This window comes from Gobio gobio (genome assembly GCF_949357685.1).
Source record: "Gobio gobio genome assembly, chromosome: 9".
NCBI classification, from domain to species: Eukaryota; Metazoa; Chordata; class Actinopteri; order Cypriniformes; family Gobionidae; genus Gobio; species Gobio gobio.
Window position 1 is genome coordinate 1,387,615 of NC_137115.1, and position 23,819 is coordinate 1,411,433.

Sequence of the window (23,819 nt, forward strand, 5' to 3'; positions counted from 1 at the left end):
GTAACAAAAATGCTGCATGTTTAAATCTGGGGACTTGCTAAACTTAGGCGCCTATCAGTTTATCACCCGTCTTTTGTAATAAAAACAAAGTCTACGTAGTTGCACAACAGAAGCAGACGCTGATAGACATGACATGCAGGTGATAAACACCTTAATATCATAAATTAGGTGATGCATTAAGAGTTCCTTTCATTGGAACTAACCCCTGAAAAACAACACCACCCCATAATCCCCCCTCCACCAAACTTTACACTTGGCACAATGCAGTCAGGCAAGTCCCGTTCTCCTGGCAACCGCCAAACCCAGACTCGTCCATGGGATTGTCAGACAGAGAAGCGTGATTGGTCACTCAGAGAACACGTCTTCACTGCTCTAAAGTCCAGTGGCAGCACGCTTTACCCCACTGCATCCCACGCTTTGCATTGCACTTGGTGATGTAAGGCTTGGATGAGCTGCTCGGCCATGGAAACCCATTCCATGAAGCTCTACACACTGTTCTTGAGCTCATCTGAAGACCACAGAAGTTTGGAGGTCTGGAGCTCTTGACTCTGCAGAAATTTGGAGACTTCTGTGACCCTCAGCATGTGCTGACCCTGCTCTGTGACCCTCAGCATGAGCTGACCCCGCTCTGTGACCCTCAGCATGTGCTGACCCCGTTCTGTGACCCTCAGCATGCGCTGACCCCGCTCTGTGACCCTCAGCATGCGCTGACCCTGCTCTGTGACCCTCAGCATGAGCTGACCCCGCTCTGTGACCCTCAGCATGTGCTGACCCCGTTCTGTGACCCTCAGCATGCGCTGACCCCGCTCTGTGACCCTCAGCATGAGCTGACCCCGCTCTGTGACCCTCAGCATGTGCTGACCCCGTTCTGTGACCCTCAGCATGCGCTGACCCCGCTCTCTGACCCTCAGCATGCGCTGACCCCGCTCTGTGACCCTCAGCATGTGCTGACCCCGTTCTGTGACCCTCAGCATGCGCTGACCCCGCTCTGTGACCCTCAGCATGAGCTGACCCCGCTCTGTGACCCTCAGCATGTGCTGACCCCGTTCTGTGACCCTCAGCATGCGCTGACCCCGCTCTGTGACCCTCAGCATGAGCTGACCCCGCTCTGTGACCCTCAGCATGAGCTGACCCCGCTCTGTGACCCTCAGCATGTGCTGACCCCGTTCTGTGACCCTCAGCATGCGCTGACCCCGCTCTGTGACCCTCAGCATGAGCTGACCCCGCTCTGTGACCCTCAGCATGTGCTGACCCCGCTCTGTGACCCTCAGCATGCGCTGACCCCGCTCTCTGACCCTCAGCATGCGCTGACCCCGCTCTGTGACCCTCAGCATGTGCTGACCCCGCTCTGTGACCCTCAGCATGTGCTGACCCTGCTCTGTGACCCTCAGCATGCGCTGACCCCGCTCTGTGACCCTCAGCATGTGCTGACCCCGTTCTGTAACCCTCAGCATGAGTTGACCCCGCTCTGTGACCCTCAGCATGTGCTGACCCCGTTCTGTGACCCTCAGCATGCGCTGACCCCGCTCTGTGACCCTCAGCATGCGCTGACCCCGCTCTGTGACCCTCAGCATGCGCTGACCCCGCTCTGTGACCCTCAGCATGCGCTGACCCCGCTCTGTGACCCTCAGCATGTGCTGACCCCGCTCTGTGACCCTCAGCATGTGCTGACCCCGCTCTGTGACCCTCAGCATGCGCTGACCCCGCTCTGTAACCCTCAGCATGTGCTGACCCCGCTCTGTGACCCTCAGCATGCGCTGACCCCGCTCTGTGACCCTCAGCATGCGCTGACCCCGCTCTGTGACCCTCAGCATGCGCTGACCCCGCTCTGTGACCCTCAGCATGCGCTGACTCTGCTCTGTGACCCTCAGCATGTGCTGACCCCGCTCTGTAACCCTCAGCATGTGCTGACTCCGCTCTGTGACCCTCAGCATGTGCTGACCCCGCTCTGTAACCCTCAGCATGCGCTGACTCTGCTCTGTGACCCTCAGCATGCGCTGACCCCGCTCTGTGACCCTCAGCATGCGCTGACCCCGCTCTGTGACCCTCAGCATGTGCTGACCCCGCTCTGTGACCCTCAGCATGCGCTGACTCTGCTCTGTGACCCTCAGCATGCGCTGACCCCGCTCTGTGACCCTCAGCATGCGCTGACCCCGCTCTGTGACCCTCAGCATGCGCTGACCCCGCTCTGTGACCCTCAGCATGCGCTGACCCCGCTCTGTGACCCTCAGCATGCGCTGACCCCGCTCTCTGACCCTCAGCATGCGCTGACCCCGCTCTGTGATTTTACATGGCCTACCAGTTAAATTTAGCTGAAACTGGGCTGTAATTTCTATTGCTTTGCCATGACAAAAACAAATCTGCCAGTTCTGTTTACTTAAACTTTAATTTTCTTAACTTAAACACTTTCCAATTTTTTGAGTTTTGCCAACTTATCCGGGTTTACAGTGTATCATAAATCATGTTCATCATAGCTTACATTTGTCCTGTAGGAAATGACCGACATGAAGCATCTTTATCTGACAAACAGCAATCATATCATCATTTTCTGCTATAAGGAGAAGGAGAACCACGCTTACATTCACTGAAATGTAAAAAGTGAAAAGCTGTAGAGCTTTTATAGTTCAAATGAAAGTTTAGTTTAGAATAAGTTACAGAGCGTTTGCCACCAGAGTTAAAGGCTTAACCCGTCCAGTCTGAGCCTGTGCTCCTCCGTCTTTGTTTGTCCCTGTACAAACACACTCTGTGTAAATAAACAGCTGGATGAAGTCAGATTGCCTTGAAGAACAAACAAAGTGCTTCCGTTCGGCAACTGGAGAAAAACAGGAAGCATGAAACGACTTGTACGACTGAAATCAGACGTGTAATGCATTTATTCAGACTGCTGATGAAAGCAGTAATGCTCTCGCTTACAATGAGCTCATATTCATGCAGAATTATAGCAGCATAATTGAGTTCATCAGTGGAGTAATTCATGGGGACATCTGGAGAATTTTAAACAGTTATAGATGAATTCAGACTTTAGTTAGGGCTTAGAAAGTGCTGGCAGAACAGGCCACTTTTACAGTCGAGAGCAAGAGCTCTCCTCTCGTCTCAAGAAATATCTGCATACACATGAGAGCAATGAAACCGACTCAAAACGAAGTAGTACACATGCCAGACCAGTGTGTGGCGCTGTAATTCTGCCACAGAGATGCAGTAAAAACAGAGAAGAAGAGTTGTGTCTAGAAGGGGTACATCAACGGTCGGAAGAGAGTCAAAATAATAATAAATACCATAAAATAACAATAAATAAATGTGCTACTGACCAGATTGTGTTTTATTAACGTCTTGCAGAGTATCATTCGTGCATGATGCGGCTTTATAAACGCGGCACTCAAGTAAAAAAAAAACATTCAAATAATATGCGTCTCTAGATCTGCATATCGCGTTTTTAAGTGCTAAAACGTGTCCTGTGTGAATGGCCCTAAACTGATCAAGAGATAAACAGTGTGTTTTGATTTCAGTGCGGTTATTTACAGTCCGCTTGCCTCATGCATTCAGTTTAACAGCATCAACAGCAAGACAAAGAGAGGTTTCAACTCAACCATTTGCATTTTAAACACTTCGCTGTATTATGTTCTAGCGCTGTCCATGCAATAAATGCACATTCTTACATGAGCGAGTTTTTAAAGCTAATTTCAACTTGGCATGAGTAAAAAAATCAAATCAGAGCTGCATATTAAAGGGTTATTTCACCCAAAAATGTAAATTGTGTCATTAATTCCTCACCCTCATGTGGTTGGACACCCGTCAGACCTCCGTTCATCTTCAGACACAAATGAAGATATTTTAGTGTAAAGCTGATGCTGAGAAAGGCTTCAGATAGGCCTCCATTGGCATTCAGTATATTTACACTCACAAGACCCATAAAAGGCACTAAAAACGCCGTTACAAAGTCCATCTCACCACAGTGACTCTACAATAATTTTACGAAGCGACGACAATAGTTTTTGTGCGCAAAAAAAATCAAAATAACGGCTTTTATTCAACTTGTTCTTGTCTTCCGTGTGTGTCTCTGCGACGCATGCGCGAGAATATGAGCAGATCCGGCGTTCAGGAATCCATGAAATGCTCACTTTAGTCCCATTTTGAGCTCTACAGCGAGACCTAAAGCACGATCAGTGTAGAATTCAACAGCTGAGATACGCGCGTCTTCCTCTGCTCGTAAACAAATCTCTTCTGGGTCATGTGTCCGAACGCCGGATCTGCTCATATTCTCACGCATGCGTCGCGGAGACACACACGGAAGACAAGAACAAGCTGGATAAAGGTGTTATTTTGATTTTTTTTTGCGTACAAAACTATTGTCGTCGCTTCGTAAAATTATTGTAGAGTCACTGTGGTGAGATGGACTTTGTGACGGCGTTTTTAGTGCCTTTTATGGGTCTTGTGTGTGTAAATGTACTGAATGTCAATGGAGGCCTATCTGAAGCCTTTCTCAGCATCAGCTTTACACTAAAATATCTTCATTTGTGTCTGAAGATGAACGGAGGTCTGACGGGTGTCCAACCACATGAGGCTCAGTCATTAATGACAGAATTTTCATTTTTGGGTGAACTAACCCTTTAATGTTTACAAGATACATATTCACAAATACAACTCCTCGTAATTCACCCTTCGCCACAAGTTTGATTGACAGGCGATCTGACCAATCACATCGCAGAATCTGCCGTTTTGTCCGACAAAGCAGTCAGGAGAGTTCGTAGATTACCGTCGGTTGACCTGAGCGGTGTGTACTGACGTCTTTCCGCGGTTGAAACAACTTTTCTTTTAGTGTTCATTCATGTTTATTTCGTGCTCATCAATGAACTAGAAGGAAGAGATGATCGGTTCACGAGCAGCTTGAGGCGCTACAGCGATCAACACACATTAAAGAGCCACAAAACGCTATTTATTGTTTAAATTTCTTTAAAGTTGAGACTTTGTTTCATATCAAAAGTAACGGTCAATTACTGCAGACTGAAGTGTGCGCGGTCTATAACGCGCCGCGCCGTTATTTTCAGTTAATAAAGGAGAAAATACTGCAAATGTCTGGTGTTTTTGTGATTGTTTGGGGCATTTTAGAGCCCTTCATCAAAACTTTCAACACAGAGCCCACCACAGATTGTTTTAATCAATGCACAAATCGTAAAAACAAATGAACACTATCAGTCCCCAAATTCTGATTGGGTGGGCTCAGCCACCCCTGCCCATGCCTAGAACCGGCCCGCTCCCAAAATGGCGGATCCGTGTGGACGAAACGCTGACACAATACATCTTTACGTAAACAGCTAAACACGTCTCCATGTGGACGGGGCCTTAAATGTGTGAGGCTTCCAGTTATTTTACCTTTGGTATTTGTTATCTATGGCAAGCAGTGAGGCTTTCATTTTGTTTATTAATTTATTAAGTTTTTTGAACGTTCGCCGGTTCACGCCTCCTTCTTCCCTGAACAACGAACTTCATTACATTGGTGCCGAAACCCGGGAGGAAGAAGGAACATTTGTGTTGATTGTGCAATTTTATAGTTTTTATAATATTATGAAAACGTACTGGTGTCGACTGTGATAAGAGTTTCCAGGGGAACTGTCTCCTCCATCTTTTATCTTTACTTTAGTCACTCCAGGATATGTTCATTGCTATCGTGAAAACAGAAAAGGGGAATTGCTGTGTTTCAGTGATTTGAATGTAGCCTACTTAAAGAGATCTTCATTTACTCACCGTAATGCCATTCCAAACCTATAAGACTTCCATTCATCTTCAGAACACAAATGACGATATAATGAAATCCAAGAGATCGTAAAATATCCATATGAATCAAGCAGTTAAATCTCATGAAGACACGGCCACTTTAGGATGAACATTTATGCTTTGTGAGAAGAAGCACAATGCACAGGCTTCTATTGATCTAGAGCAAAGCTGTGGAAATAGGTTTAGAGATGGTCATATTGACTGACAGACACGTATTTCTCCTCTGATGACTCGACAACAGGGCAATGATTCTGAGAGACGCTTTCAGGACGTTTCATGCCAAGATTTCCATTTTCAATGTTCTTCTCTGAAGGGTAGTTGACCCTATTAATTTCAATAATATACATCATACTCTGTCAGCATTCGGTCTGTGGCCAAAAGCAGACGCACAAGGTTAATAAGAGAAGAAATTACAGGAAATACAGGGGCTTATTGGAAATAATGTTGTAAAGAGTATTAACACAAGAAACCCCTTTGCATGCAGACGGAGAGCCAGAGCCTGGATGGTCTGCGGTTAGAATCTGAAGTGTAGATCCGTGCACACTCTTACGGCTGCTATTTTGATCACTGTTAGAGTAAGAAGAGATGAACACGTGTAGAATTAATTTGCCTGCATCGCTTATTATTCTAAACTAGGTCTGTCAATAGAATAAATAATGTCCTTGATTAAAGTCATGATTTAGTTAGCCTCTTAACTGTCACCGTCCCGCTGGTGCTCTTTTTTTGATCGCCTTTTTTCGTATCATATATTTTAGTAATTATCATAAATTAGGTATCATTCGAAAGCTTACGAACTCAAAATTCATCCTGTGAAAACCGTTTTGAAATTAGACGTTGCGTTACCATGGAAATGGTACTTTTAATGGTACTTTCTTCTAGCAGGCTCCTCCCCTAGTGGGCGGAGTCATGTTTCATATTACAACATTTATTTTAACTACTTTATAATCAAAATCTTTTCTAATCTTGACAAAACACATATCGTCGGAAAGGTCTGAGTCTCAAGGTTCCATATTTGTTGACCGTTTTGTGATAGAAGTGGCATTTAGACAGAAAATTACAGGAAAATGCATCAAAAACAATCAATGGAATTTAAATGACACCCGGTGGCTGTTTTTGGTACAGCGCCCTAAACAAAATCTCATGGGAACTTCAATTTTTGTGATATTAACTTCAAATTTGGAACACAAATTGGTTAGACATATGGCTTTGATTTTATAGTAATTTTAGATTAAAACAGTTTTGTAAAATAAATATTTTATATAAAAAAAGTATTTTTTATTTACAGTAAATTTAAACTTCCATAACTTTGAATTGCGTTCACTTTCACAATAATCTGCCGAGTGTCTGCTTTAAAACAAGACCAAACTTAGGTCTATATTCCAAAGCATTCTTGAAATAAAGCCCTTTGTGTTTGGATAGTGCATTTTCATGTGTATTCTCAAAAAGGGCGGTGACAGTTAAGAGGCTTTAGTAATAATGCCAAAATATGTAGATGTGTTAAAATACAGATTATAAAATAATTTCCATTGATTCTAGTGCACTCTTACAGCCTGCCTAGGGTTTAAAACCCCTGAGTTAAAGGACATTTCCACTTCCAAACGTGTTAATTGTACAACAGCACCAATTTGAGTCTGTCCTGTCTCCACAGTAATTGCCCGTTCCGCTCAAACAAATGTAAAGCGCTGTTCTCTCTCTCCTCGCCCCTCCTCTCTCATTCTCCACCGTCTCCGCTTGACTCTCACAGGGCAGGTCTGAATGAACGAGCCGCAGATGGAGGAGGAGTGACTGGCAGAGCGCTGGGTTTCGTGCCTCGGCAGGCCTGGTGGCATTGTTGGCTTCTTCCTTCCTGCAAACACAGTGAAGTCCACAGCAGCAACACACACACACACACACACACACACACACACACACACACACACACACACACACACACACACACACACACACACACACACACACACACACACACATGAGCATGCAGAAGCACGCTTGCTCGCTGGCGTATTAATCCATACTAACTCACACACCTTCACAAAGCACACAAACGACACAGGTGGCTCATTGTAGTCGTCTGGCTCAAATGCTGACGATGGTTGACTAATGTAATTTACAAGAACATTTCATCACCTATTCTAAATAAAGACGATCAATTGTAACATAAACAGCCATTACAGGGAACGTTGAACACAGTAACGTTAATATAACATTCGTTCATCTGCTCTTTAATAATGTTCTCAGCACTAAAACGTTATTTATACATCGTTCCTGGAAGGTTTTCTCTGAAACGTTTTCTACTTGTTTCAGAGAACATTCAAAAGTAACGTTCCCATAATGTTTGAAGAATTATACAATGTAACGTTCCCTTAAAGGGTTAGTTCACCCAAAAATGTAAATTGTGTCATTAATGACTGAGCCTCATGTGGTTGGACACCCGTCAGACCTCCGTTCATCTTCAGACACAAATGAAGATATTTTAGTGTAAATCTGATGCTCTGAAAGGCCTCCATTGGCTCAACTTTACACTCTCAAGACCCTTAAAAGACACTAAAGACTAAAGTTACAAAGTCCATCTCACTACAGTGGCTCTACAATAACTTTATGAAGACGAGAATAGTTTCTGTGCGCAAAAAACCCTAAATAACGACTTATATAGTGATGACCGATTTCAAAACACAGCATCATGAAGCTTCGAAGCGTTATGAATCAGTGAGTCGATTCAGCGGTTCAGAGCGTTATGAATAAGTGAGTCGATTCAGCGGTTTGGAGCGTTATGAATCAGTGAGTCGATTCAGCAGTTCAGAGCGTTATGAATAAGTGAGTCGATTCAGCGGTTTGGAGCGTTATGAATCAGTGAGTCGATTCAGCGGTTTGGAGCGTTATGAATCAGTGAGTCGATTCAGCAGTTTGGATCGCCAAATTTCAGCAGTTTGACACACGATCCGAATCATGAATCGACTCACTGATTCATAACGCTTTGAAGCTTCATGAGGCCGTGTTTTGAAATCGTCATCACTATATAAGTCGTTATTTAGGGTTTTTTGTGCACAAAAACTATTCTCGCCAATTCATAAAGTTATTGTAGAGCCGCTGTAGTGAGATGGACTTTGTAACTTTAGTCTTTAGTGTCTTTTAAGGGTCTTGAGAGTGTAAAGTTGAGCTAATGGAGGCCTTTCAGAGCATCAGATTTACACTAAAATATCTTCATTTGTGTCTGAAGATGAACGGAGGTCTGACGGGTGTCCAACCACATGAGGCTCAGTCATTAATGACACAATTTACATTTTTGGGTGAACCAACCCTTTAACATTTGCATTTGAATGTTCAGAGAACATTTACAAAAAACAATGTCATAACTTAAAATTCTTCGACTATATTTTTGTTAGCTGGGATAAAATCAAACCAAAGCATCTTTCGAAATAGATTTGCTCAATTACGCACTCTTCAACACACACACTTTCTCTCTCTCACACACATACATACACTCGCACAGAATAGGACTTTGTTCATGGAAACCCCCTAGATTTACAGCAGCCAAGCAACATATAGATTCGAACACGGCTCATCCAATCGGAGTCCATTTTGAAGTCAGATCTTTGTTTTACCAAGTCCCAAACCCAGCCTCCGATGTAAGTCCCCGGGCCCTTTGCCAAGCCTGTCCAGCATCCGTAACCATTCTGCTTTTGTTCCCCCACAAAGAGTGGCTAGGAGAAATCTGGGAGGAAAAGAAAATGTGGTGTTATTTATTCCTCCCTCATTCCCCTTCCCGTCTTGTTCTTTCCTGTGAGAGGGACAAAGAGTCAATGCGCTCTGGGAAAAGAACAGGGAGCTGTGCAATGTGACTCTGGCGCCGTCCCATGATACCTGTCGGGTGTGAAGAAACTGAAGAATGACAAGACAGTTGATATGGAACAAAACCCCCCCAGAGAATAACAGAGCGTTATCAATAAGCTGAATGACAGGAATCTGTACCGATACTCTGAAATCTGAGTAATGATGATAAACTCAGCTTTAAATGACACTTTACTACATTTACTGGATTTATGATCTAATAAATGAGGCTTTTCTTCCAAAACATTCATCTTCATCTCTCCAACTTTTGGACTATTCATTTTTAAGCTACACAAGTCGAAAGCTGAGAAAACAATAACACATGAAATAATACAGTTGTTTTAAGCCATCCACCAAACATTAGACCAGATAATAAAGAGCCATCACAGACTTTTCATTCAAATCTCTGTATTTGCTTTAGCTTTAAATACTACAGATCATTAAAGAGAAATACATTATGAACATACGCTATTTGAAACATGGTTATACGAGTCCCTTCATAGTTCATGGGCTGATATTTCTTTTGATCTATGCAGTCACACATCTTTACAGTAACAGTAGAATGAATACACATCAATACACAAACCATCTCGGATGCTTCAAACAAACTACAGCCACAGGTAGACAATTCATTATTTAGTGCATCTTAACTATTCACTGAGAACACAACAGTGTGCCGTTCACTCTCACAAATAAAGGTTTTACACAGCGATGCCATAGAAGAACCATTTTGTCATTTCAATCATTATAAAGAACCGTTAGTGGACGTTCTTCGAGACCTTTATTTTCAAGAGTGAAGCATCCTCTACTAAAATGACAGTGCTTGTCAGTCCCTCCAGAAAAACGTGATTATGCGATCGCATGATTTAATGCATAATCAGCCATAGTCCGCATATTTATGTAAATTTATGTAAATTGGCTATTTCCGCGTGCAAAATATGCGGGGCTAGCATGATTTCATAATCCCCGCATTTTCATTGAAAGTTGAAAAATGTTGGTTTACTTCACACAAGAGCCGCCATTTCCCCCTGTTGCCATGGGAATGTTTTGAAGAGACGTAATTACCCGAAGCGAACGTCATCGAAAAGCTGCAAACCCCGTGGAGAAACCACAGATATCGCTGAAACCATGATGAAGCACGCAAATTCCCATTGGCCAACAAAAATAACAGCAAAAGACCAAAGCAGTTTCCCGGTGTGTTGACCGATTTCAAAACACAGCATCATGAAGCTTCGAAGCGTTTTGAATCAGCGAGTCGATTCAGCGAGTCGATTCAGCAAGTCAATTCAGCGGTTCAGAGCGTTATGAATCAGAGAGTCGATTCAGCGGTTTGGATCGCCAAAGTCACGTATTTCAGCAGTTTGACACGCAATCCGAATCATGAATCGACTCGCTGATTCATAACACTCCAAACCGCTGAATCGACTCACTGATTCATAATGCTCCAAACCGCTAAATCGACTCACTGATTCATAACGCTTCAAACCGCTGAATCGACTCACTGATTCATAACGCTTCAAAGCTTCATGATGCTGTGTTTTGATATCGGTCATCACTATATAAGTCGTTATTTAGGGGTTTTTTGCGCACAAAAACTATTCTCATCGCTTCATAAAGTTATTGTAGAGCCGCTGTAGTGAGATGGACTTTGTAACTTTAGTCTTTAGTGCCTTTTAAGGGTCTTGAGAGTGTAAAGTGCACTGAGCCAATGGAGGCCTTTCAGAGCATCAGATTTACACTAAAATATCTTCATTCTTCTTGCGGGTGTCCAACGACATGAGGGTCAGTCATTAATGACAGAATTTTCATTTTTGGGTGAACTAACCCTTTAAGAGATTGCACTTTGTGCATTGGAAGCACTGAAATGTCTGTTTTGTAAAGCTACCTCTGTATTTATTAATTTTTTCAGAAGTTGTAGCATTTTCCTTTTGTAAAGCTACAGAACTTGTTTGACTCAATGTTTTGTAAATGTGAGCCGTGTGTTTATTAAGGTCTTCTTCAATAAAACAAGATGAGGACGTAAATATTCCCAGCACTTTCTGTCATGTAGTGCTCTTTTTCTCTTTTTCATCAAACCGCAGTTTTTGGATGTTCCCACAATTTCATCGCATAAATTTCCCGCATTTTTTAAGAAAACGAGCATAATCAAGGATTTTTGCCTGCAACAATCACACAAAAAAGCGTATTTTTCTGGAAAGGACTGGCTTGTTAGGTTAGCCTCATGGTTAGTGATTGCTCATTCAGTTTCAGTTACTCCGCAAATCACATTAGACGAACACCGACATGTTAAAAGCAACACGAGTAACACTGACCACAGTACGATGATTTCAATACTCTAATTCCCTTCAGTCCGAGGGAAGGCGTTCAGATTTGTCTCCGTTCTGGACGAACTCGGGCTGACTGTTCAGCGCCGTCTCCTCGCTCCTGGATTGCAGAGGGTGATCTCCTTTCCTGGAGGACTTCTTGGTGGCTCTGGAGAGCCTGCGTCTGAACGTGTCTCCGGCCAGAAAGTACAGGATGGGGTCGACGCAGCTATTGAGGCTGGCCAGGCCTCGGGTCACCTGGTAGGTGGCATACACGCGGTCGTTGAAGGCACACATGTCCGGGCTCTGGAAGTACAGTCGCGCCCTCATGTTCAGGTTCTTCATGACGTGGAAGGGCAGGTAGGAGACCGCGAAAACCGTCAGCACGATGATGACTAGGTAAATGGACTTCTTCCTCAGAGGCGCGTTGTCCATGTCGTTGCAAATGAGCGCCTTGACGATGCCCCCATAACAGCTGAAGATGATGATGAACGGGATGCAGAAGCCGAACACCGTCATGCACATGCTGTAGACGAAGTACCCAGGCAGCTCGTCCTCCGTGGTGGTGTCATAGCACGTGGTTAAGCTCTTCTTGGGCCCCGTGCGCGAGTAATAGAGAATGGGAGCGATGCCCACCACCACCACGAACCACACGAGGGCGACTGTGCGCACGGCGTTCTTCTTCTTCAGCCGGCCGAGCGACTTCAGAGGATGCACGACGCCCGAGTATCTGTGCACGCTGATGCACGTCAGGAAGAGGATGCTCCCGTACAGATTGACGTGGAATATGAACCTCTGCAGTCTGCACAGCACGTCCCCGAATATCCAGTCTGTTTTGTTAAAGTAGTAGAAGATGAGAAAAGGCAGCGAGAGCACGTAACAGAAATCCGCCAGAGCCAGGTTGAACATGTAGACGGAGATGCTGCTCCACGGCCTCATGTGACACACGAACATCCATATGGCCAGACTGTTCCCGATGAAGCCCGTGAGGAACACGATGATGTAGACGATGGGCAGATAGTAGAACTGAAACCCGGTCTTGGTTAGCGAGCATCTCGCCATGGGGTCTGGAAACTCAGTCACATTATTCAAGAGTGACGTCAAGTTGCTGAACTCCGCTGTCATGTTGTCGAGGATCAACAGGTGTGAGATCTGTGGACAGAAGAGACACGGTTTAAAGGACGACTTGCTTTATTTCTGCTCTTCTCTGAGGGGTTTGATCCTGCGACCTTTCAGAGACCAGATTAAAGATGTTGTTTTGGCATCTTATCAAAGAGACGTCCACAGTGTGGCGAGCAGCGAGGCTGAGGACTTTAGCAATGATGAGGAGGAGCGACGACAGTGAAGGACGAGATTGGATTTTACATTGTGTTTTGTTTTCGTTTTGTTGTGTGTGTGTGCGGTAGGGGTTGCACCAACTAGTCGACTGTAATGCTCTGCCATGACGCTTTAAGCTTGACGTCGACTAGTCGCTGGCCTATAGAGGGCGCGACAGGATAAGCCATTTCCTGACATGCATGCAGGCTCTGTTTCCAACAGTTAAAAATGACAAATAAATACAGAGAGCTCTCCACAAGACATGTTTGATTATACCACCAGGAAGCTCAAAATGGATCGGGAGAATGCATTCTTATTGTACAGGTCAGTTAATCACCGTTCTAAATGCGTGCTGCATTGTAACACACACACTCATAGCTCGCACATCACGCGGAGATCGTGCCCGCGCGCCTCACACAAAACCATTCAGTAGCGCAGAAATATATCAACACTGTTCTGTGATGTATCACTAAAATAGCTTAGAAACTGAAAAGTTATAACATATTTCTTAGTAACTAAAACTCACAGCTTGTTAGTAGAGAGACGCTGGCAAGTAGAATTAATTCACACGCAATCGCTCTCTCCACTAATGCATAGCCTACATAATCTTTATTGTGCTACTTTATCTGTATCTGATTCAGAACGAGCAGAAATCTGTGAGAAATATAACGACCCAAAGACAAGAGAACTGATACAGAAGCTGTTGTAGTAGGAGCTATAACCTTATGGGCAGCGCTGTGACTTATGCAATAGCTGTCCTGTGCATAAGAAAACTTGTGTTCGCGTCTCAGCTCAAGGTTCAGGGTTATTTGTTTATTAATGACGTCATCAGCGACTAGTCGACTTTGACTCGACGTTCATCACATAAATGTCGACTTGAAAAAATTGGAAGTCGTTCAACCCCTAGTGTGCGGCAGTCATCTGTGAGGGGCTTTCAGTTTGTGTTTGTTTATTTATTAAAGCCTTTCAATGTTCCTCAGTTCCCGTCTCCTTCTCCTCCGTTACACACGGCGATACAGAGGCTAACGCTTGTGAGTTATCAATGGATATTTAACATTTTAACAGGCATGGTGTGAAGATAATCCGACTGAATTTTAGAGCATCTCACATCAATTCTAACTAATTGTTTATGTTTAGAAATGATAAAAATATTGCAAATGTACAAGAGCTGCTTTAAAAAACTTACACTGCAATATTTGGACCCACTTTATATTAGGTGGCCTTAACTACTATGTACTAACATTTTAATTAATAATTTGATACAATGCACTTATTGTGTACATACATGTTTTTATTTTTGTACTTACATTTTGAAAAATACCTGCATGTAATTACGTCTGTAATTAATTTCTGTAGTTACATTTGTTATTACACTGTTGACAATTCCCTTACACCAAACCCTACCCTTAAACTTACCCACACCACCACACCTGTCCCTAACTCTACCCTTAAACTTACCCACACCACCACACCTGTCCCTAACTCTACCCTTAAACTTACCCACACCACCACACCTGTCCCTAACCCTACCCTTAAACTTACCCACACCACCACACCTGTCCCTAACCCTACCCTTAAACTTACCCATACCACCACACCTGTCCCTAACCCTACCCTTAAACTTACCCACACCACCACACCTGTCCCTAACCCTACCCTTAAACTTACCCACACCACCACACCTGTCCCTAACCCTACCCTTAAACTTACCCACACCACCACACCTGTCCCTAACCCTACCCTTAAACTTACCCACACCACCACACCTGTCCCTAACCCTACCCTTAAACTTACCCACACCACCACACCTGTCCCTAACCCTACCCTTAAACTTACCCATACCACCACACCTGTCCCTAACCCTACCCTTAAACTTACCCACACCACCACACCTGTCCCTAACCCTACCCTTAAACTTACCCACACCACCACACCTGTCCCTAACCCTACCCTTAAACTTACCCACACCACCACACTTGTCCCTAACCCTACCCTTAAACTTACCCACACCACCACACCTGTCCCTAACCCTACCCTTAAACTTACCCACACCACCACACCTGTCCCTAACCCTACCCTTAAACTTACCCACACCTCCACACCTGTCCCTAACCCTGCCCTTAAACTTACCCACACCACCACACCTGTCCATAACTCTACCCTTAAACTTACCCACACCACCACACCTGTCCATAACTCTACCCTTAAACTTACCCACACCACCACACCTGTCCCTAACCCTACCCTTAAACTTACCCACACCACCACACCTGTCCCTAACCCTACCCTTAAACTTACCCACACCACCACACCTGTCCCTAACCCTACCCTTAAACTTACCCATACCACCACACCTGTCCCTAACCCTACCCTTAAACTTACCCACACCACCACACCTGTCCCTAACCCTACCCTTAAACTTACCCACACCACCACACCTGTCCCTAACCCTACCCTTAAACTTACCCACACCACCACACTTGTCCCTAACCCTACCCTTAAACTTACCCACACCACCACACCTGTCCCTAACCCTACCCTTAAACTTACCCACACCACCACACCTGTCCCTAACCCTACCCTTAAACTTACCCACACCTCCACACCTGTCCCTAACCCTGCCCTTAAACTTACCCACACCACCACACCTGTCCATAACTCTACCCTTAAACTTACCCACACCACCACACCTGTCCATAACTCTACCCTTAAACTTACCCACACCACCACACCTGTCCCTAACCCTACCCTTAAACTTACCCACACCACCACACCTGTCCCTAACCCTACCCTTAAACTTACCCACACCACCACACCTGTCCCTAACTCTACCCTTAAACTGACCCACACCACCACACCTGTCCCTAACCCTACCCTTAAACTTACCCATACCACCACACCTGTCCCTAACTCTACCCTTAAACTGACCCACACCACCACACCTGTCCCTAACTCTACCCTTATACTGACCCACACCACCACACCTGTCCCTAACCCTACCCTTAAACTTATCCATACCACCACACCTGTCCCTAACCCTACCCTTAAACTTACCCACACCACCACACCTGTCCCTAACCCTACCCTTAAACTTACCCACACCACCACACCTGTCCCTAACCCTACCCTTAAACTTACCCACACCACCACACCTGTCCCTAACTCTACCCTTAAACTGACCCACACCACCACACCTGTCCCTAACCCTACCCTTAAACTTACCCATACCACCACACCTGTCCCTAACTCTACCCTTAAACTGACCCACACCACCACACCTGTCCCTAACTCTACCCTTAAACTGACCCACACCACCACACCTGTCCCTAACCCTACCCTTAAACTTACCCATACCACCACACCTGTCCCTAACTCTACCCTTAAACTGACCCACACCACCACACCTGTCCCTAACTCTACCCTTAAACTGACCCACACCACCACACCTGTCCCTAACCCTACCCTTAAACTTACCCATACCACCACACCTGTCCATAACTCTTCCCTTAAACTTACCCATACCACCACACCTGTCCCTAACCCTACCCTTAAACTGACCCACACCACCACACCTGTCCCTAACCCTACCCTTAAACTTACCCACACCACCACACCTGTCCCTAACTCTACCCTTAAACTTACCCACACCACCACACCTGTCCCTAACCCTACCCTTAAACTGACCCACACCACCACACCTGTCCCTAACTCTACCCTTAAACTAACCCACACCACCACACCTGTCCCTAACTCTACCCTTAAACTTACCCACACCACCACACCTGTCCCTAACCCTACCCTTAAACTTACCCACACCACCACACCTGTCCCTAACCCTACCCTTAAACTAACCCACACCACCACACCTGTCCCTAACCCTACCCTTAAACTTACCCACACCACCACACCTGTCCCTAACCCTACCCTTAAACTTACCCATACCACCACACCTGTCCCTAACCCTACCCTTAAACTTACCCATACCACCACACCTGTCCCTAACCCTACCCTTAAACTGACCCATACCCCCACACCTGTCCCTAACTTTACCCTTAAACTTACCCACACCACCACACCTGTCCCTAACCCTACCCTTAAACTTACCCATACCACCACACCTGTCCCTAACCCTACCCTTAAACTGACCCATACCCCCACACCTGTCCCTAACCCTACCCTTAAACTGACCCATACCCCCACACCTGTCCCTAACTTTACCCTTAAACTTACCCATACCACCACACCTGTCCCTAACCCTACCCTTAAACTTACCCATACCACCACACCTGTCCCTAACCCTACCCTTAAACTGACCCATACCCCCACACCTGTCCCTAACTTTACCCTTAAACTTACCCATACCACCACACCTGTCCCTAACCCTACCCTTAAACTTACCCATACCACCACACCTGTCCCTAACCCTACCCTTAAACTGACCCATACCCCCACACCTGTCCCTAACTCTACCCTTAAACCTACCCACACCACCACACCTGTCCCTAACCCTACCCTTAAACTAACCCACACCACCACACCTGTCCCTAACCCTACCCTTAAACTTACCCACACCACCACACCTGTCCCTAACCCTACCCTTAAACTTACCCACACCACCACACCTGTCCCTAACCCTACCCGTATTCCACCTCAATATCAGCAAAGGTGTTTTGTAATACAATTTGAACAAAGTAAGTACATTTTACTTTTTTTTCCCGATGTAAGTACATAGTAGTTAAGGCCACCTAATAAAAAGTGGGGCCCAATATTTTGTTGTTCTGCGATATAAAAACAATTTCACCAGATGATTTCAATAGCTCAATTTGAAAAGATTGAATAATTCTAAAATAATTGTGCTGATTTTGTAGGGACGTGAATCTGCATAGAAAATAATAAATGAAGTACAGATAAATACAGTAGAAGAAAGATATGATTGAAACAAGCAGTGCTTTGTTTTTCAGGTAAATCTGACAGTATTCAGATACAGAAACTGAATAATCAAATGTAAAATAACAGTCTTCACTGTATAAATGAAATATAACTAATATAATTAGTTTATTTATCTTGGTTAAAGGATTAGTTCACTTTTAAATAAACTTTTCTGCAGTCAAAAAGAAATTAAGGTTTTGGATGGAATCAGATAATGGCTCCAAATGGGTCAAGGTCCAAATGACCATTTCAGTGCAGCTTCAAAGGGCTTTAAACGACACCAGATGATGAATAAGGGTCTTATCTAGCCAAACCATCAGTTTCTGTGAGAAACCCAGCAGTATTTATGCTATTATTTTACCTCTTTTCAGACGAATTTGTCATTTGGACCTTGACCCGTTTGGGGCCCATTGAAGTCCATTATATGGAGAAAAACCCTGGACTGTTTTCATCCAAAACCTTCATTTCTTTTCGACTGCAGAAAGAAAGACATGGACATCTTGGATGACTTGGGGGTGAGTAAATTATCAGCAAAAGTTTATTTAAAAGTGAACTAATCCTTTAATGCTACAAAAGTGTACATTAGGCTGCTGTCCATTTAAGACGAATGCACGAACCTAATATAATGACACGCATCTGTTTTCTTTCTCAAGCGTTTACAACACGTAACCGACTGTGTTTGAGGATACTCGCCGAGACGGGCATTAGTGTGCACGTGTCCTTTTAAGCTCAAAAGTAAATTAATGCCCGCACGAGCACTTGATGCCTGACTCGACTTAAAAACACGCACATGATAAACTTTCACTCTATGATGGTTAATCTTTGCAGTTAACTCACGGATCACATGCGTTCTGACCCGGGGAGCAGCTACGATCCATATACTTGACATCGCACATCCTGTGATGTGACTATGTGACTAGGCTAAAACGATATATTGTGCAGCCCTAAAATGTACAAATCCTGATCAGTGGCGCTTAAAGATAATCAGAGGCATTACGGAAGACCCCCAGCCCTGGATAGAATCGTTTTTTAGTGTGTGTTCACACTTGTATGTTTGGTTGGATTAAAGCGACCCCTGGTGTGATTGTTGGGTTAGTGCGGTTCATCTGAACACATGTGAAGCTGCCATCCCAACCCTAGAGCGACCCAAACAAGCGGAGCGAGGCGATGAAGAGACGGGTCTCAGTCCACTTCCAGACCAACTCTGGTGCGGTTCCACTGATATATGAACGCAACACAGACCAAAGACATGTGAACCAACCAAAAACAGGACGTGATGTCACAAGATGCGACGCTACAAGTCAGCTGATTTGACGGCGCGGAGAGATCGGTGTATCCACAATGAGTAGAGGGCAAACGTGGAGCAGCGAGAGGTGAAGAGCCTCATCAATATATGCAGATCTGCGTTTCTGCACACCGGAGGAAATCCTGCGGCTGTTCTCAATGAGCATTTGATGAGCTCTTCGTGAGTTCTCCACTGGTCAAAATAAAACCACATGCACGAGATGATGGCGTTTAATCAGCACACAGCATTGTTACGAATGTTCGTGAGCAGCTCCGTCACGAAAATATACGCCATAAAAGCCGACCAATCAGGTTGTGATCGTATCCCTATGACTTTGGTTCGGTAACTTTAGGTTCGCTGTTAAAAATGCCAGTGTGAACGCTAATCGGACCAAGACTATATGATTTGTTTTTGTTTTTTGGTCCGGACCAAACGAACCAAACAAACTGAACTGAAGTGCGAACGTACCCTTAGTTTCCTGCCAATTGTTTATGTCAGCTTTTATCTTGTTGATTCACAGTTAACATTTACAACAAATGTGCGCTGCCTAAAAATATGGCTCAAATAGATGGGCGTTTTGCAACCATGCAGCCATTGCATGTGTGCGGGACCACTTTTATTGTCTCTTTATTATTAAACACATGTAAGACGCTTTATTTCCACTTTTCTAATATTTTCTTCATTTTAATTGAAAATAAATGCATTTCCGATCTGATATGTGATAGTGAGTGAGTTCGGCAAAAGGCGGATTCGATCCGCGGGTCGATTGGCGTCAAAAACTTGCGTCTTACCCCTACACTAAAACAACTCTCAATGATAAGGTGCTTTCCGTAGTTTGCTTCCGACGCCCATGCTCAAATATATGTGCATATGCATATCTTTGCCTGGAACAGCAGAATTACAGGTGTTACATTGACTGGATCTGAAACCTTCAGATAACACACAGATTATATCCGTGCGAAAGTTAGTGAACCCGCGGTAGTGCAGAGCGGCTCTCTCGGCCTGTACGACGTTACAGAAAGTGGTCCAGTCCGATTCCGCTCATATTAGCCTATTTGAAAAAATAATTTCCGCGCAGCCCATGGAAGTGCATGCGTTCATGCTTGGTAAACAACTCATTGCGGTATTAACGGACACACACACCTGAAGGCCTGTTCACACCGGGACGATTTTCGCACGCGTTTATCGCCGACGTTTAACGCCTCGGGACTAAACAATGGGCGCCAATGTGAGTGTTCACACCGACGCGCAAAACGCCAGGCGTAAAAGCGTCATTTTTAAAAAAACGCATCGGGTTCGTTTTTTTATTTTGACGCGGCGCGTAAAAAACTGTCCGACCAATGAGATCGCCGCTTTTGATCACGTGCCTGGAGCTGCTGAAGTGACAGTAAAACACGACTTGGTGGCGCTCAAGCACAAAACGGTCTTGCCGAGCACGCATTGATACGACGAAGAAGTAGTAAGTAGACAAAGAAGAAGATGAACTGCTAATGCTGCTTGCCAGTTAGCAAAAAGTGTGTGAATGGTTTTGTCCATATACATAATATGTCTCTGGTTTTGGCAAGCACGTAAATACTGTCTCTCTTCTCCTTCTGTGTGACAAGCGAGTGTCAGAAGCGTAAGTGCCGCAGCGCCATCTTGTGTACCGGGAGCGCATCGACTGAATGTGCACGTTCACTCGGCGCAGCGCCAGTGAAAATCGCTTGGGTGTGAACACTCAAGACGCGCCGAAAAACGGCACGAAAAACGCTGGCGATAAGCGCGCGCGATATTCGTCCCGGTGTGTACAGGCCTTGAAGCGCACAGAAAGCCGCCTCTCAGACAGCGTGCGAGTCCTGAATTCAGTTCTCTTTCGTGGCTTATTGCACTCGAACGGTCAAAGACACACACTCGTCTTTCGTTAGGCTCGTCTTGGTGAGTGTTCATGCAGACGCAGTCGGTTTTGTCTTAAGGAAACGTGTCAATAGGATCCGTGCATTCGCTCTTAAAGTGACAGCGGCCTAATACAGTAAACCTGCCGCTGTCTGTCAAACAACAGAAGATAAAGTGAGAATCACCTGAGCAGATTTAATATGAATCAATGTATATTTCATTCATGTGAAGACCATGCAGAGCTTTTTACATTTGATTATTCACTTTCGGTATTGTTGTTTACTTGAATGCTACCACCTGAAAAACATAAAGCTCTGTTTATTTGTTTTATAGAATTTGTACTATTGCTTTTAATTTGCATCTTTGCTCTTATTTTTAATATCAAAGATAAATTAAAATAACAATAAGTAATCGTCCACCTCTAGTTTCAGATGATTTTGTGTTTGTTGTCTTGATGTTACGTTTTCAGGTTAAAATAACTATAAATTGAGCAAAGAGTTTGGTATAGTGTGTGTGTGTGTGTGTGTGTGTGTGTGTGTGTGTGTGTGTGTGTGTGTGTGTGTGTGTGTGTGTGTGTATGTGTGTGTGTGTGTGTGTGTGTGTGTTTTTGTTTACATTGATGTTAAAAAATGACATTACTGTATATGTAATGCTAAAACACAGATATATTGGTTATATCACTTTCATTTTAAAATATATTTAAATGCAATTTAAATAGATTTTACACAGCTAAAAAGGCATTATCGTATCGCATATCGAATATCACATTATTTAACTTAAGTTATAAATCGCATTTCTCATTTCTCATCATATCGTGCAGCTTTATTTACGCAGTGTTGTTTTGCCCTATGTCCTGCTCAAAAGCATGCATATGAAATGGCACTTGATCTAGACGCGTCTGATACGATTTGAATGGCAACAACCGTGAAAAAAACACCGGAGAAGGAAAGTGATGTCCATTAGAATGTACGCAGAATATTGAGTTCCCCATAACCCGTTCCATTAGGGACATGGGCATGAAAGCCATACAATTGCAAGTCATTTGTGATCAGCCATTTCAACACAAAATATGAATTGCGAAATCATAACTCCATGAGCAGAAGTCGCTCTCACTCACTCACTCACTCACCAGCGGCGCGCTCGCGTGTCCGGCATTCCTCGAGCGCATTTACTGGAACCAGCAGCAGCATGGATGTGAGACCCTGCTTTCCCGCCACAGGAATGTCTAGTTTGCTACAGTCCTCGGATAAGAGCGACCAGCTCTCTCTCTTTCTCTCTCTCTCTCACACACACACACACACACCGACACCGGCGGACGCGCGAGACGCCTTCTGCACGAACTAACGATCCGATCGCTCTGTGTGAACCGACTCTTATTCATGACTCGGGTGAACCGATTCACAGGGTGCGAGTGAACATCAAATGAAAACTTTTGTGGATGCACATTACTCACCCCCATGTCATCCAAGATGTCCATGTCTTTCTTACTGCAGTCGAAAAGAAATGAAGGTTTTTGATGAAAACAGTCCAGGGTTTTTCTCCATATAATGGACTTCAAATGGCTCCAAACGGTTCAAGGTCCAAATGAAAGTTTCAGTGCAGCTTTAAACGACACCAGATAATGAATAAGGGTCTGATCTAGCCAAACCATCAGTTTCTGAGAGAAACCCAGCAGTATTTATGCTATTATTTTACCTCTTATCAGACGAGCGTGATCATCTCTGAGCTCAGCCATAACTTCCACTGAGTGAGGTCAAATTAGATCGTGGTCATAGATATATCGATCGTAGATACCTGATTCTACTGATCCGTGCAGTCGCTAATGAGGCATCTACTATCGATATATCTATGACCACAATCTAATTTGACCTCACTCTCCGGAAGTTATGGCTGAGCTCAGAGATGATCACGCTCGTCTGATAAGAGGTAAAATAATAGCATAAATACTGCTGGGTTTCTATCAGAAACTGATGGTTTGGCTAGATCAGACCCTTATTCATCATCTGGTGTCGTTTAAAGCTGCACTGAAACTGTCATTTGGACCTTGACCCGTTTGGGGCCCAATGAAGTCCATTATATGGAGAAAAACCCTGGACTGTTTTCATCAAAAACCTTCAGAAAGAAAGACATGGACATCTTGGATGACATGGGGGTGGTGAGGAAATTATCAGCAAAAGTTTATTTAAAAGTGAACTAATCCTTTAATCCAAAGATTCAAATGAGTCGAATCTTTGAAACGACTAGCTGAATCGAATCCCTGCAGGAACCGAAAGCGCAGTAATAATGCGAGGAGTTTCGGCGCGACTGCTGGGAGGGAGGGAGGGAGGGAGGGAGGGAGAGAGAGAGAGAGAGAGAGAGAGAGAGAGAGAGAGAGAGAGAGAGAGGAGGAGCCGATAATGAGCGAGAGCAGACTCTATAATCGCTTCTTGTTTCACTTCTTCATGTCCTCAGACTCTGAGACTGTCAGTCTGTCATCATCAGTGTTGGGGAAGCTACTCTGAAACAGTAGTTTG

The 23,819-nt window shown here is 44.6% G+C and overlaps 1 protein-coding gene across 2 annotated transcripts; it reads right to left on the reverse strand.

Moving 5' to 3' along the window:
• Window positions 1-9,995: 9,995 nt before the first annotated feature.
• p2ry1 (purinergic receptor P2Y1) lies at window positions 9,996-22,665 on the reverse strand. Of its 2 annotated transcripts, XR_013817241.1 has the most exons (3): window positions 22,436-22,665; window positions 11,157-13,055; window positions 9,996-10,830 (listed from the first exon to the last, which is right to left on the reverse strand). XR_013817241.1 is itself a non-coding variant. In XM_079825929.1 (2 exons), the coding sequence occupies exons 1-2, from the start codon at window positions 22,472-22,474 to the stop codon at window positions 11,946-11,948; spliced, it is 1,149 nt and encodes a 382-aa protein (XP_079682055.1). In that variant the 5' UTR covers window positions 22,475-22,665; the 3' UTR covers window positions 9,996-11,945. The 2 variants fall into 2 exon arrangements, 1 of the variants encoding a protein (XP_079682055.1); XM_079825929.1 differs by having other exon boundaries at window positions 9,996-13,055.
• Window positions 22,666-23,819: the final 1,154 nt, after the last annotated feature.

Coding starts and splice junctions, on each gene's coding strand:
- p2ry1 (XM_079825929.1), bottom strand. CDS start 22,474: ATGCGCTCGAGGAATGCCGGACACGCGAGCGCGCCGCTG. Junction 13,056..22,435: donor GACACGCGAGCGCGCCGCTG/GTGAGTGAGTGA, acceptor TTCTGTCCACAG/ATCTCACACCTGTTGATCCT.